Raw genomic sequence first — 16,360 nt, forward strand, 5'->3', positions numbered from 1 at the left:
TGCAGAGGAATCACTCTCAGTGGCTACATTTTACAACTATACAGAAGGATCATCCGCACTATAGCCTAATAGATATGCCTTTTGAGTAACCGTTGATATCTCATCACTTGAGGACTGAAAAGGAACCTTGCAAAAGGAACAGAACAACAACAAAAAAAATTTACCTATCGATTTAAAAACATTTTAGTTTTAGTGATCCTTAAAAAAAAAAAAAAAAAAAAAAAAAAAAAAAAAAAAAAAAATCAACATTTATCATTAGTATCAGTAATGTAAAAGTTTGCTTTAAACAAAAAACAAACAAAAATAAAATGGTTTTGGGTAAAAGTTTCATAAATTTGATAAAACAAATTTATGCAGCACAAAAATGCAAATGAAATATTTAATAGAGAGCGACGCTCATTTTCTCTCATCAATATTTTCATTCATATATATATATATATATATATATATATATATATATATTGCCTACATACCCTCACCCCTTTTCCATTTGTGGTCACACCTATCCTTACAATGAAAAGCCGGAACTGAACATATACTTCATGTATGGGCAGGAATGGTGGTGGTGAAGAAACAAACAAAACAACAGCTCTAATTCAAATTCTGAAATTTAAAATCTGAATTTAATTTTTCTGTTTAATTTTTCATCTTTTGTGTTTTTAAAGTGTGAAATTTGTTGAATGTTAATAATTATCTTTCAGATTAGCATATAAAAATATTTTCCTTGTTTTTATGAAAAACACATAGCTTAAATAAAAAATTTTTATTAGAAAACCCAATTTTTCCAATATACCATTAAATAGAGAATTCTTGGAAGAATCGATACAAAAGAAAATATATATATATACACCACTGTGTAAGTTTAAAAAATACAATTGTTGCTGCAATTTGTTACATGAGTATCGTAATGCACAGTGACCGAAAGGAGCGAAAAACAAAAAAAAAATAAATAAATAAAATATAAAAAATAGCATGTTGAATGGCGTTTGAAATTATAATTGAATTCAATTTAAAAAAAAAAAAAATGGTATTTGCCTGTTACATTGAAATTTAAAAATTCATGGAAATGCTTAAATAAGTATTTTTAGAAATTATCTAAGCATCCTTAATCTATGTGAGAAAGGATAAAAAAATGTAATTTTTAAAAAATTATTTGAACTTCAGTTTTGCATATTCTTATAGTAAATCCTCCTAAATCTTATTTAGACCTAAAAATAGTTTAACATTTGAAAACATTAAAAATATTTAGATTTTGTTTAGGTCTTCAACGAAAATTACGAAAATGGGACCAAGTATGTTTTTTGGAAAAAAAAGAATTTAAATTCTATAAAAAATTATGGAAAAAATATTTTGCTTTTAATATAAAATTCAGAATTTTATCCTTCTGTAAAAAACAAAAGTTGTTAAGAAATAATGGATTTTAATAGATTTTAGTTAGTTAAAAAAAAAAAAAACAGCAACTTCCTTTTTCTCGGTTGTAATAGTCGTCGTTATACTTTTAGAAATATTACATTAATAGTAAATAATAAATTACCAACAAATAAAAGCGAATGTCTTGATTATAAATTGAAACCGAAACCCAAAATATTCTGCCTGAGATTGTATCAAATATCCTATTGGATTTTTTATAAAGCTTAAAACATTAGCTTAAAATAATGAGAGCTTCAATGTGACTTAAAAGATTTATGACTTATATCATGCTTCAAGACATGAATTCAAATATAAGCGATAATACAAAAAATATTAAAACAAATGGGAAAACATCAATAATGTTGGAAATTATTTTAACTTTAACTTTGTATTGTATGCAGTTTTTTAACGATTAGATACTTTGTCCAATCTAGCAAAAATATGCAATCGGAGAGAGGAACTGGAGAATCCCATGGAAAATCCTGCATAAACCCCATCACCAATTTGCTCTAATAATTTATTTGTTCCTTACGCTATAATAATTTAATCTCTATTTTTAAGTAAAAAAAAAAATATTTATATTTTTATTAGATAGTGATTTTTTTTTGTCTAAAATGAATTTACTTATTCTGTTATGGTAACGCATTTTAGATTGCATCACTGATATAAATGAAATCCAATGAGCATCAATAAAATGAGACCACATTGTGTTTAGTCACCAAACATGAATAATTACACATTTAAACAAGGATTTTATAGCGCTTAGTACTAAAACGAACTCATTATAAAGCCTTATTAAAAAAATAATTATGATATTAAATCTTCCAGAATGCATTTCTGTCTTTTGTTAACAGTTGAATAGAAGAATTATTTTATTATCTTTCTAAATTTGGAAGCATTTAATCTGTCGAATAGAAAGTTATTTCTGATTTTAATATTATCAAATCTTGTTTGGGAAACTATTTACATCCAATAATTTTAAATTTCAGAATTTGAATTAGAGCTGTTGTTTTGTTTGTTTCTTCACCACCACCATCCCCGCCCATACATGAAGTACATGTTCAGTTCCGGCTTTTCATTGTAAGGATAGGTGTGACCACAAATGAAAAAGAGGTGGGGGCATGTAGGCAATATATATATATATATATATATATATAATGAAAAAAAAATTACACCTTTATTAAGTTCATTATTCACTTAATCAATGAAAATTTCACATCGATGAGATAATTACCTAATTTTTGGTAGATTTTGAAAGAGACTGTCAAAACAAACTTTACAACCCACTTCCATTTTGTCCGTTGCTATAAAAATAACTACGTTCTTTTCGAAATGAGACAAATTCTGCAATGTATTTATTACATGTTTAAAAATAAGACTTACAGATGGCCAAAATCACTATTTTTAAAAAGATTTTTCAAAAGTTTGAAGACCCCCAGAGTAAAAACTTATTTCCCTTATCATAGATGTCAAGTGGGAATGCAGACCCCCCCCCACAGTATTTTTTTTATAAATAAGATAAAAGTAAAACCTGATTTTTTTTTTATGCAATATTCTCCATTTTTAAAAGTAGTTAAGATCTGGTATTTCAAAATGAGAATTTTATGTATTTATTACGTTTAATAAAAATTCCGACAGACAAAATCCCTAATTAATAAATAATGTTAAAAATGTACTTTAGTTCTCGTTAAATGATGTAAGAAAAAATAAAATGATAGAATTTATACAAATTTTATTCTTAACAAGTTTGTTTCATAAAAAAGGAGATTTAATTAAAAAAAAAAACAAAATAAAACTACTTCATAGAAAATGACTCATACCAAATGTATTTCCAAGATATCAAAATAGAATCAACATGAATTCAAATTTTGAATTTCTAAGATGATTACACCAACGTATTAGAGTCATACCGTGACCTCATAGATGGTCATACTCTTAAGAAGGAGTCAGAGTCCATCTTTTTTTTTCTTCACAGAATCAACAGTCTGGAAGACTAAAATGAGAAGTCAGACATCTTGGAATCCTATAAGTTCCAAATCCTAATATTTCAAAATATCTTTCAACTCCTACTCCACTGGTTTCAACAATAAGTTTTTAAAGTAAATTTGTAATTTAATGGTTTATGGTTTTTGTTTACAATGAAACATTATTCCTAAACAACTTTATACGAAAATCATGATTCAGTAATTTGATTGGAGATTTATTAAGATGAAGGTATTTTTTTTTGTGTGTAGTTCAATGTTTTCTTTTTTTATCTAATTTAACTACAGGGTTGAATGATTGCAGACAGACTTACTTTCCATTAAGAGCAAATTTTAAATGCATAAAAAAAAAATGATAATTATATAGACACGGCCAAAACACTAAGAAAAATTAAGTTGATGTTATTGAAAAACTAATTAAAATCTATTAAAATCAAATATTTTTTTTAACAAATTTAGATTTTTCCAGAAAGATATTAAAAGTAGAATATAAAATATCCAGAAAGATATTAAAAGCAAAATATAATACTTTTTCAATAATTTTAATGCAAGTTTAAATTTTTCTCCAAAAAGTCTAGTACCAATTTTTTGTACAAAACGTAAACATTAACCAAAATTTTAAATAAAAAGAAAATGTTTTTGAATCAAACTATTTTTTTAAAACTATGTATTTTTTTATTATTTAGGATGATTTGTTATAAGAATATGCAAAAATATTAGAATGTTAATACCTAAATTTTAAATAATTCCATTTTTATGACAAGTCGATGATGTAATTGACAGATGCCATCTTGAATTACAAGTTATTTATTTACAAGTATGGAAACCTACACTTGTTACAAAAAAAAAACTAAAACTTCTCCGTTTTCTGATATTTATTTTTCCATCTACTATAAGTTTGTGGTATTATATATTTCAGTTATATCATTTTTAGTCTGCTTTTATTTCCAAATTTTCCTATTTCCCCTCAGAATAATTATTATTTCTTATTTTATTTAGATAAATTCTGTTATTTTCATAAATTGAATTTATTTTTAATTTCATAAAATCATTTTCCATTTCTTATTTTCTAATTAAGAATAAGTGAACCAACCACATTTTTTCATAAACCAGATGATACTGTATTTTTCCCTAATTTTGTAAAAAATAAAAATAAAATGCAAAATTTGTTTTTTTTAATAATCGATTCAACATTTTATTGAATTTCGTTTGAAAATAATGGGCATATGATCGCTTGCCTTCATATTATCATTTCAATAAACATGCAGGTGACAATGTTATGATTTTTAGCGTTTTTTTTTTTCTTTTTAGTATAGATTCGTCAAAGCATTCTCTATTTAATAGTATATTGGAAACAGAAACAAAAGTTATAAAACTAATTTAAAAATTTTTTAAGTTGTTTTTCATAAAAATGAAAATATTTGTTTTTAATGCTAATCTGAACGATAATTATTTATAACATATTAACCGAATTTCATAATTCAAAACAAAAAAGGTGAAAATTAAACAAATTAAAAACTCGGATTTTCATTCTCAGGTTTTGAAGGCCTGTTTCTTTTGCTTGTTTATTTTGTTTTTTTTTTCTACATTCTCTCTTACCCCCCACCATCCACACACACACACACACACACACACACACACACACACACACACACACACACACACACACACACACACACACACACACACACACACACACACACACACACACACACACACACACACACACTCCAGGAAGTATATGTCCATGTTCGATTTTTTTTATTTTAATGGCAAGAGTAATCAAAACTGAAGGAGGGGGGGGTATGTATGCAAATATATATCAAATATGACAAAAATAAAATTCAACTTTATAGTTCGTTCACTTAATAATCGATGAAAATTAAGTATTAATTCAATAATTACATGATTTTTGATAGATTTTTAAAGAGACTGTCAAAATGAACCTTACAATCCACTTCCATTTTGTCCGTAGCTAAAATTATGCCAAACTGTATTGAATTGATAACATTAAACTAGTATTTTGAACACAGTACAGTGACTATCGAGTCATCTGTTCGATTTAATAAGGTTTCTATCATTATTTTATTCACTCCTCAAGTTAGTAAAAAAAACTTCTTTTTTTTTAGATAGGTTTCATTCTTTTAAGACATTTTCTACACAAACTTTTATTGACAAAAATATGCCAATAAAACGTTTGAAAATGCCTCAAAAACAATCAATTTTTACTCTATGAATTAGAATAGAAAATTCATATTTTCCTGTTTGTTGGTTTGAAATTAGTTTTAACTTTTGAGAAAGCAAGTATTGTGTCTTTCAGTATGGAAGAATTCGATAAAATTTCAAGAGCCAAGATTCCCGGCCTGAGATCTATGCGTTTTGTTCTCGGGTTGGGTGAGGACTTTGATCATTGCATCATACGAAGTGCCGCCTTTCGGGGCAGCTAGATATCGTCTTCTAAAACCGACCTTATGTCTAACTGTGCCCTCGTAGGAAGCCAAATAGGGATTCAAGGCACATTTTGTCAAACAATGTATAAATTGCTATAATCGTTGCTTTGTTCTTTTTAATTAACATCTTATAAAAAAGGTGACATAAAATACTCAGAAAAGTCCGTTTAAAAGAAGGATTAAAATTGGAACTAAGTGTGTATGCATTTAAAATGTGACAAGGAAATCCGGGTTTAATTTTGTAAACGAATTTTTTTAATATTTATAAGTAAAAATAAAAACCAAAAATGCTAATATCAAAATTTAAATAAAGTTACTAACTTTGGTTTTAATTTTAAATTATTTCATATACAGGATCCGGCATAACACACACACTAATATATATATATATATATATATATATATATATAAAATGAATGAATGACAAAAGTCTATATTCCAAAGTTTATGATATTGACCATCTTACAATTTATTCCTTTAATTCAGTTGACATTTACAATTATTGACAGTATCTGTTTCGTAGCAAAAAATCAATTATTATATCAATCAGTGAATCTACTTTGCCTTTAACTTTTGTCATTCATTCATTATATTGCTCTGTAGTTACATTGAGCTTCTTAAATAAGAATTAGTGTATATTATAAGGAAATAAAGTATATTTCCACACACACACACATATATATATATATATATATATATATATATATATATATATATATATATAATGGCAGTACATTAGAAATGGTCTGATGAAAGTTGTTTTGGTTCTTTTGTAATTTTACATATTACATCATTATGCAATTTGAGAACTGTTTTTTTTTTCTGATAAGCCCACGCTAGAAATATCCAATATTAGCATACAAATATTGATCATTTCCGAGTGAACGAAATGGATCTGTAAAATGTACTGAAGTTTCAATTTAAAAAAATGATTGGTAAAATGAATAAAAACCTTGGACTTTAAAATATAGCAAAATTGTAGATATTATAGATACAAGGTAAATAGCTTTAAGAAATAATTATTTATGTACGCCACAAATTCAACATAAACAATTTTGTGTACGACGATTCTTTCTAAGATGATCTGGGTTTTTATTGATATCAGATTACATCACCATGATCAGGGAATTGATACGAAGTTCAAAGTTAAAAACACATCAGCATGCATAACCATTGTGAAAGCATTAAACTACAAATGAAAAGGTAGAGAAAGTGTTACACTCAGATAATACGCACTTTCCCACTACTAACCTATACTCATTGAGCATTGATTTCAGTGCTCTATAAGTAGAGTTTAGCAGTGGGAAGATTAGTGTTTTCCCCCCACTCTTTATCTGTGCCTAAACAGATTCCATGATCAAAGCTTCTTTCTTAGAACTGCACGCCTGTGGAATTGTCTTCCGTTTTCCTGCTGTCTATAATATGGTTGTCTTCAAGTCCAACGTGAACAAGTGTCTGATGAGCCGTTCCACTTAAGTTAACAAATTTATCGAATTTCCTTTACTATCGATTACTATATTGTCCTTTTGACTACTGTACACTCCTTAACCCTTATCCTTGAGTGGCCTATCGGCCTTGATAAGTGGTGACGCCTATATAAAAAAAAAAAAAAGAAAAAAGGAACCAATAGTTTTTAAACTGAAGTAGTCGATGAAGTGGATGACTATAGGTTGTAGAGTTGAAGGTTTTGGAAGTAATCGAAGTCTTTTTTTTAATCTCCTTAGAAACAGTCCGAATACTTTAAAAAGAAAGAGTGGGGGGGGGGACTATACACAGACTCGAAAAAGTTAAAAAAATACACACACACACATATATATATATATATATATATATATATGACAAATAAATGTTATCAAAAGCAAGATAAGTTACTCTTCTACCTATCTGGAAAAGTTTTTAATTGTTTTATTCACTTTAAAACGTGTAATTGGTTCGAATACCATACAGTGTTTATCGATATATTTGAAAGACAAATGGCGGCGAGGTTTTAGTTGAATACGTTAAATTTGGGAAAACGAGTTCAAACTAAAAAAAATTATACAAAATACTGTTAGAAACCCACCGAATATATGTCAGCCTATGTCACGGTAACATATATTGAGTGAGTCTAATTAAATTTATATAATATTTTAGTTTGAACTCATTTTCCCAAACTTAACGTATTCAACTAAGAGCTCACCGCCATTTGTCTTTTTCAAATATATAGATAAACACTGTATGATATTCGAACCGATGACACTTTTAAAGTGAATAAAATCACTAAAAACTTTTCCAGATAGGTAGAAGAGTAATTTATCTTGACTTTGATAACATGTATTTGTTATACGTTTGTTTTTTTTTTACCACTTTTTCGAATCTATGTGTATAGTAGAACAAACCCTAGTTGGGCTCTAACTATATACATTCCGTTTCCGCAACCCTGGTGTAAACCTTATAAATAGGTAATAACTAGGTACGAGCAATAATGGCGGACAAAAGATAGGGGGGCATAGTTTTGTAAAACTGGTTTATCATAATTTTTTGTAGGTTTCCGACTACTTTTTGAAAGTTCATTTCCAAATATATATATATATATATATATATATATATATATATATATATATATATATATATATGTGTGTGTGTGTGTGTGTGTGAAAAAGTTATAATGATAAACGTTTTCATCGAAATTTTCGGAAACTGATAAGTTCAGCTAAATGTTGAAGTTAAGTAAATTCATTGTAAAAATAGCTTAAAAGATAAATATTAGTTTTCTGGGTTTATATCAAAGATTAGCAAAGTCCTTAGATATTCGAAAAAAAAAAAGAAAAAAAAGAAGAAGCTTAATTAGCCCACAAAAGAGAAATTCTGGCATCGCACAAGCAAAAACAAAGTCGTCTAAGCATGGATTCTACGGAGCCCAAAATGTCAAATTCAAAAAGCTGTCTGAAAATGACGTCAGGTATTAAGAAGAAGGTAAGAAGTGCTGGTTTTCTTTCTTTTTTTTTCTCTCCCCCGGCCGTGCATCCGTACATTCCTATCGTGAACGTTTGTATAATTTTTACCATTTTTTAATTTCATTTTTTTGTGTTCCTGCTTTAAAATTTTTTTATTATTTTATGTTTCAAGATTATATAAAAATCATGTTACGCCGAAGGTGACATGTTCATTCAGGCAAGGAAAATATTAGAATCTTACATAAAAAATATAATCTAAAAAGAAAAAGTACTGTTTGCAATTATAATTTTGTGTAAAAACATTAAATAAACAATACTTAATTCAATCATAATATCGTTAGTTCAAGAAATTAATTTTTCTTTCCGAATTGATTAATACGATCTTTACGGGCTCTTTTTAGCAAAGTTCCTGAAAAAATTAATTTTTCTTTTTTTTATTATTGTTACAATTTACGATGCTTTATTTTCATTATTAAAAATAAATATATTCATTTTTTTAACAACTGAAAACTATAATATTAGTATAAGTGTTTTTTGTTTAAACATTTTCACTAAGATTCAAATAAAAATAATGGGTTCATTATATTCCGTGATTGTATACAGCATTAAAATAACCCAAAGAAGGTCGATATGCTGGTTGAACAAACAATATTCCGTGATCATTTGATAAATACTGAAAATTTCATTAAAATTGGTTAATTGGGTTTGTCTGTACACATAGATTCGAAAAAGTTGTCAAAAAAAAATATATAACAAATAAATGTTATCAAAGGCAAGATAAGTTACTTTTCTACCAAACTGAATATAATTTTCGTGTTTTTATTCAATTTAACATGTTTATTCAGTGTAACATGCAGTGTTTACCGATGTATTGGAAAATTCAAGATGGCGGCCGATTCTCTCGTTAACACGGTAAGTTCAGGAAAAGGTGTTATAAATAATAAACTAGACAAAATACTATTAAAACCCACCGAATATATGTCAAGTTATGTCACGGTAACATATATTGAGCGAATTTCTAACAGTATTTTGTCTAGTTTATTATTTATTACACCTTTTTCCAAACTTACCGCGTTAAAGAGAGAATCGGCCGCCATTTTGAATTGTCCAATCGCTAAACACTGTATGGTTTTCGAGCCGAATAAACATGTTAAATTGAATAAAAACACGAAAATTATATCCAGTTTGGTAGAAAAGTAACTTATCTTGCTTTTGATAACATTTATTTGTTATATATTTGTTTTTTTGACAACTTTTTCGAATCTATGTGTACAGTAATACAAACCCAGGCATATCATTTTAGCGAGATTTGTTTTGGATGTTGGAGGTATTCTTTAAATAAAACTAAAAATTGAAAATCGAATAAGCAGTAGTGATAAATGACAACAAAACAAATTTGAGGGTACTTATGCAGAATACGGACCGTGTTGAAATAATATCGTTATTTAGAAATCAATTAACATACAGAGGGGAGAAAGCGTTTTTTGTTTTTGTTTAACTATTATGTACTTTAGATACCCCCAAATGCGGGCCACAGTTTTAATCCTCCCCTATATGTAACACAATGTAACTTTAATATTACCATCCTAACTATTGTTACCATTTAAAAGAAGCTTCAAATAAACTGCTAATATTTGAAAAAAACATATTTTACAGCATACAAAAATAATAAAAATGCGAGACAAAACTCGTGTACTTTCACCTATCAATTTAACAAGAGATACCGTAAAAATTGAATTTAACTTGAAAATTCTATCTAAAAAAAAGAAAAAAAAAAAGTCTGTAATTCTGCATAAGTACACAAATTTTATAAAAATGCATAAAAAGAAAATGAAAAATACGAATTGTTAAAATAGAATACTCTTTCCACGTTGCTAGTGGAAGTTTCATCAAAGAAACTTTGGTCAGGTCTTAAAACTTGATAAAGCCAGCATCTATATAAAGATTATCATGTTTGGTTTCACGTCAGTTTTACATGTTGGCATACATTGGACAGCTTTATGAAATCAACTTCCCAAATAACCTATCTCTGGCCAGATTTTTATTTTGGCTTTCCGTTGTAAACTGAACCTGCTATCTCCAGCGTTCTATATCTATTTTCGAGATCGCATCATCAATGCTTGGCTTTATACCGAGTGAGTGATGTTTTAAATAGTAGTGGCGGACCTGAACAAGAGTGCTTACCCCCTAAAAATACGTTTTTTTTTTTCGACGATTATCAGACTTTAGTATCATATTAGCAGAAAAAAATTTAATGACCTTTAAGATGGGGGTTGATTTTCTCGTTATAATGTTCTACTTGACTTGCTACCTGACTTACTGTCCATTTCTCCACCGACGTGTCCGTGTCACGTAATTAGTCACGTAACCGGTGAGATTTCCTTAAATTCCTTTACAACAAACGGTAAATAAATAAAAATAAAAGATGGTCGATGATAATTCAAATAAAGCAAAAAATAAAATATAAAAAAGGATCATAAAGAAATTGTTTTTCAACTATTAACATTATATTAAAATGGCCGAGTTGTTCTACGAAGAAATTGAAATGCATTATTTTGGATTTAATTTAACAATTACATTTATTGATTATTTTTTTAAAAATTTGTTTCAATATATTACACATTATCGATTAATAGTAAATAATTTGGCGGACCGAAATTTATTTTTTTTTATCAAATTTTTTTTCCTGCTGATATGATAGCTATGTCTAATCTATGATAATCGTCGGAAAAAAAGAAGAAAAATTAAATAAACCGCATTGTTAGGGGGGGCACTCTCGTGCAGGTCCGCCAATAATTAAAGAAAAGGATATTGTTAGCAACGTAGAGGCGAGAAATAGAAATTATCAATTTTATTGATGCTTCTACAGAATTTGAACTAAATCAAAGCGACTTTTATCGAAAACTTAGTTATGTGTTGGTTGGATTCAAATTCTGCAAAAGTACCATTTTATTAATTAAATAAAAGTGAACAAAACTTTACCTTTTATCAATTACAATTTTATTAATTTCGAACACGTTTATAAATTGTTTCCCCCAGATGTTTTAGAGAGGGGTCCAACTATACGTTCATTGCTGTCATAATCTATGTGTGTGAGAGAGAGAGCGAGAATGATTTTGAAACTAAGTATACTCAACTGAATAACACGGAGAAATTATTTAACTAGTTACAATAACAATGTTTATTTTACGATATATGATAGCCAACCGATTTGTGTACGTTTATAGCGTTTTAAATTTCTTTTCAAGAGAAGTTCCGGTAAAAATTGAACTCGAAAATCCTATCTAAAAAAAGATCTCAGTCCGTAAAAACTGCAGAAATACTGATTTTAACATTCGCAACATTGAAACCAGACGGGTTTATTTGAAAAATTCATTCTAATTGCGGTTTATAATAAATTATTGGGGTAGTTGTTTTTTTAGGGAGTAGAAGCTCTCTAGTGTTATTCTGTAGTTTTGCTGAAGTCCATATTTACTTGCTTCCCAACGAGGGCCCAATTTGACCTAATGTTAATTTCTAATGTGAAGAAAATCCAGCTCCCCTCCAAAAAGGGTAGTGGGGACAAAAAAAAAATATAAATAAAAAATCGTCTTAGGACAGAAAATATAAAGTATCGTATCAGAACACATTTATAGTTTTAATACCGATTCTTTTTAAGGTGTGTTTTCTTAAAAACTTCTTTTCCGTGTTTTCTTTTTTTTTTTTTTCTTGAATTAAATTTAGCAAAGCAAAATACCAAAGAGGAAACCAATACTAAATTTAATTTTTATGGATACTTTTACTTTTTTTTATTTTTTTATTCAATTTTCACCCCAAACAAGGCACAGTGCCACTTTGAAGCAGGGGGCTATTATTAGGGAATTAATTAGCGGGGTCATTATGAAGGGAGAAGAGTAGAAAGATGTTTGTTAACATTACACTTGAACTTCTGCATGGGAAAGCAGAATCCCGGAAGGGAGTTCCAAAGACCCGCAGTTCTGGGGAAGAAGAAACTATTGGAGTAAAAGGCTTTCTTGCACCTAGGGATCTCTACTGTAAAGGGATGAGACTTAGTAGCTTGTCGGAGGTAGTTACGTCGTTAAATTGTAGCGAAATCAAATAACGGTATTAGGAGATGGGTATATATGCTGATGACACTACACTCTATGGCAGGCACGACAAGAAGACGAATGAACACATTTCTAAAGAAATGGCAGAAACACTAGAGGAAGACCTCCAATCTGTAGTGGAATGGGGACAAAAGTGGTTGGTCGCGTTCAATGCTGCCAAGACTAAACTAGTTTCATTCAATAATTACAAGAAACCCTACCACCCATAGCAATGGCCAACGACTCTTTATCCGAGAGTCCATCTTTCAAACTCCTTGGCCTAACGTTCACAGGAAACATGAGTTGGAACAATTACATTGAAGGCATTGCCAGGGCCGCTGCAAGAAAGGCGGGCCCTCTCTACAGTGCTAGAAAACTACTAACACCCGAAAGTATCCTGTACCTCTATAAGGCCACCATTCGCCCATGTATGGAGTATTGCTGCCACATCTGGGCTGGTGCATCTGCTACTAGTCTCTCGCTCCTTGACAAGGTTCAAAAGAGAGTCGCAAACCTGATAGGCCCTGAAGTTCAGGGCCCCTGAACTGGCATCTAAGCTTCAGCCTCTGTCCCATCGACGAAATGTTGCATCCCTCTGCCTTTTCTACAAGTATTTTAGTGGTGAATGCTCTGACGAACTGCAATCACTTGTGCCCCCACGACGTGAGCACTCTCGACAAACCCGACAGGCTGCTAAATCCCACCCCCACACTGTAGAGATCCCTAGATGTAAAAGATCTTTTTACTCCAATAGTTTCTTCCCCAGAACCGCTGGCGCTAGACTCTGGAATTCCATTCCAGGTCCCTGCTTCCCCAACAGTACTGACGTGCAGAAGTTCAAGTGTAACGTGAACCGACACCTTGCTGCCCAAATCCCTACATAGTACCCCAGTAGTTGTTGCCCCTGATAGTAGCCCCCTACACCAAAGTGGCAATTTGCCTTGTTTGGGGTAAAAAAAAAAAAAAAAAAAAAAGGATGCCATCTTTTGACATGAGAATCTGAAAGGCTGAAAACGTACACAAATACAATCTCTAAAAACTAAAAAAAAAAAAAAAAAAAGGATGCCATCTTTTGACATGAGAATCTGAAAGGCTGAAAACGTACACAAATACAATCTCTAAAAACTAAAAAAAAAAAAAAAAAAAAAAAAAAATCGGGGAATAATTGTATTTGTAGAAATGCTTGATTAACGTCAAAACGTTGGATTTTGTTGTTTTTAAATCGAAAATAAAGCAAAAAACCGATGAGTGTGATTGGTGGTGGTGGGGGCCAATATTCCATAAGTCAGCCAAATAGAATTTCGGTCAATTTTTGCGACGTGCCTGCCTCAGTGCCTCAGCATATTATAAACATCCCAACCTCCCCATGTTAAGAATGGCTTTCGGAATAACCCCCTCCCCCATGTTAATAACGGCTTTCGAGATTGGGGCGCTTATAATACGCTGGGGCACTGGGGCAGTCACGTCGTAAAAATTGACTAACATTTCGGTACTAATGCAGAGAGTGATATCCACGCTATTTTTTAAACCGTATTTCCACGTTTAATTTAAGTTTTATGTTTTTTATTCAATTGTAAGGTTAAAGTACAGAATAGGTACAAAACACCTTCCCCTTCCCATGTTAAGAATGGCTTTTTAAATAACGTTATTTCAGCACGGATTACTCACTTGAGTACCAAAATTTCTTTATAAAATTACTCATCTCCAAAACAAAGGTTATATATATATATATATATATATATATATATATATATATATATATATATATATATATATATATAGATAGAGAGAGAGAGAGAGAGGAAACCTTGCTTGTTAAGATACAGTCGACAGATCGATTATATTAAATATGTAGTTTTAAGCAAAAACAGTATTTACGTATTTAATTGTCATGCCGAAAATAGTAACATATCCAAAAATTACAAAAAATCAGAGTAAGAAGCTATTTCAAGTTAAAAGTAATTTTTACAGAAAATTGAGTAAAATCGCATTTTTCTTAGACGTTATAAAGTAGGCGTAGGGATCTATACACAGGGGACATAACCCCGAAAAGAATATTTTCGATTACTTCTGTCATGGCTGCAATATTTGTTGTCTATAGCGATACTTTTCTTTTTTACTAAAAACACAATAACAGTTGTTCTATTTGATGAATTTTCGTAAGTTTTTGGATATATTACTATATTCGACGTGACAATTAAGTAGGTAATATTGTTTTCGCTTAAAATAATATATTAAAAAAAAAAAATCGATTTGTCGACCGATATAAGAAAATCCAGCTCAAATGAGCGTTCTTAGGGAACTTAAAACCTACATTTAAATCCCCACAAAAAAACACTTGATTGAAGACGGGGTTAATTCTATAAAATTTGTAGGCAGAAAATCGTGAATAAAATATAAAAGCGATAATGAATGATGCAATTGTAGTACGAAAATAAATGGAGAAAAAAATAACTTTTGTCAAAGGAATAGAAAAGCAGGACACATTTTGATTGTCACTATAGGTAAACAAAGCCCGCAGCAAAAAATATATACATGTACTCGGAAGAGAACGTGTTTATTTATAGGCAATCATAAAAATAAATGAACTGACGTAGCACGTTTACGATGAAGTTGAGTTCGCCATTACCACATCCTATTTTTTTTTTTTTCACCACCAAGTGCCAGTTTTGTTTTTTTTATCAAACAGATCATGACACTTCAAATCATGAATGACTACGGAGCTATAGAAAGCCATCATACAATCCCACCCGATATGTCACCAAGCAATACACAACTAATATAAAACACACAACAAAACTTGAACGTTGATAACAACTAATTTCTAAAAAAAAAAAGAAGTAAACTGGACCCCCACTTTCTAACCAAAGTGAGATTTCCTTCTCTCTCTTTCTCTCTCGACCTCAACAGGAGGGTGAGAGAAACTTAGGCGTTTAATACAAAATGACAACGATCTTTGCTTTCTTGTAACGATTTGTAAAATCTTACCGTCGATTCCGTTAAGTAAAACATTCTCGATATCGATCGGTGTGGTAAGGTCCGGTCCCAGATCGGGCAGAGTATCTGCCGACATGTTTAACCAGCGTTGTGCGTCGGCCATCTTTGCTGGATTGTGAGTTCTAACGCCACGAGACATCGACCAATCAGAAACCGGTGTTGCCATCGGATGATATTACGTCATCACTGCTACCCCTCCCTCTCCACTCCCGCTTCACTTTGTTGATGTTTCAAGTTGATGTTGATGTTGATGATGACGATGATGACGATCAAGCGGTAAAACTAGTTAATGATTTAACGTTGATGATGCTAATGATGATGCTTAAACAATGATGATCATGATGATGGTGATGATGGCATTATTTATTTACGGTGTTGTATATTATTGATGCTAAAATTAAAAAATATGTATATTTATGTAGCCGTTTTTAGCATTAATTACGATTCTAATTTTTAAATTCAATTTATTTTATTTTATACACAACACTGTAAAATCC

General features: G+C 30.0%; 1 protein-coding gene across 4 annotated transcripts in view; it reads right to left on the reverse strand.

Annotated features, from left to right (window-relative positions):
• The window catches only part of LOC145261356 (sterol regulatory element-binding protein 1-like), a 103,328-nt gene extending 87,294 nt beyond the window's left edge, over window positions 1-16,034 (reverse strand). For all 4 annotated transcript variants that reach the window (XM_080119784.1, XM_080119782.1, XM_080119779.1 and 1 more), the window contains exon 1: window positions 15,855-16,034. In XM_080119784.1, coding sequence (XP_079975910.1) covers window positions 15,855-16,029 — 175 coding nt within the window. In that variant the 5' untranslated portion in view covers window positions 16,030-16,034. The remainder of the gene's footprint in view (window positions 1-15,854) is intronic.
• Window positions 16,035-16,360: the final 326 nt, after the last annotated feature.

Source organism: Euprymna scolopes, chromosome 1, assembly GCF_053919585.1.
Source record: "Euprymna scolopes isolate OS-2025 chromosome 1, ASM5391958v1, whole genome shotgun sequence".
In the NCBI taxonomy this organism is placed as follows: domain Eukaryota; kingdom Metazoa; phylum Mollusca; class Cephalopoda; order Sepiida; family Sepiolidae; genus Euprymna; species Euprymna scolopes.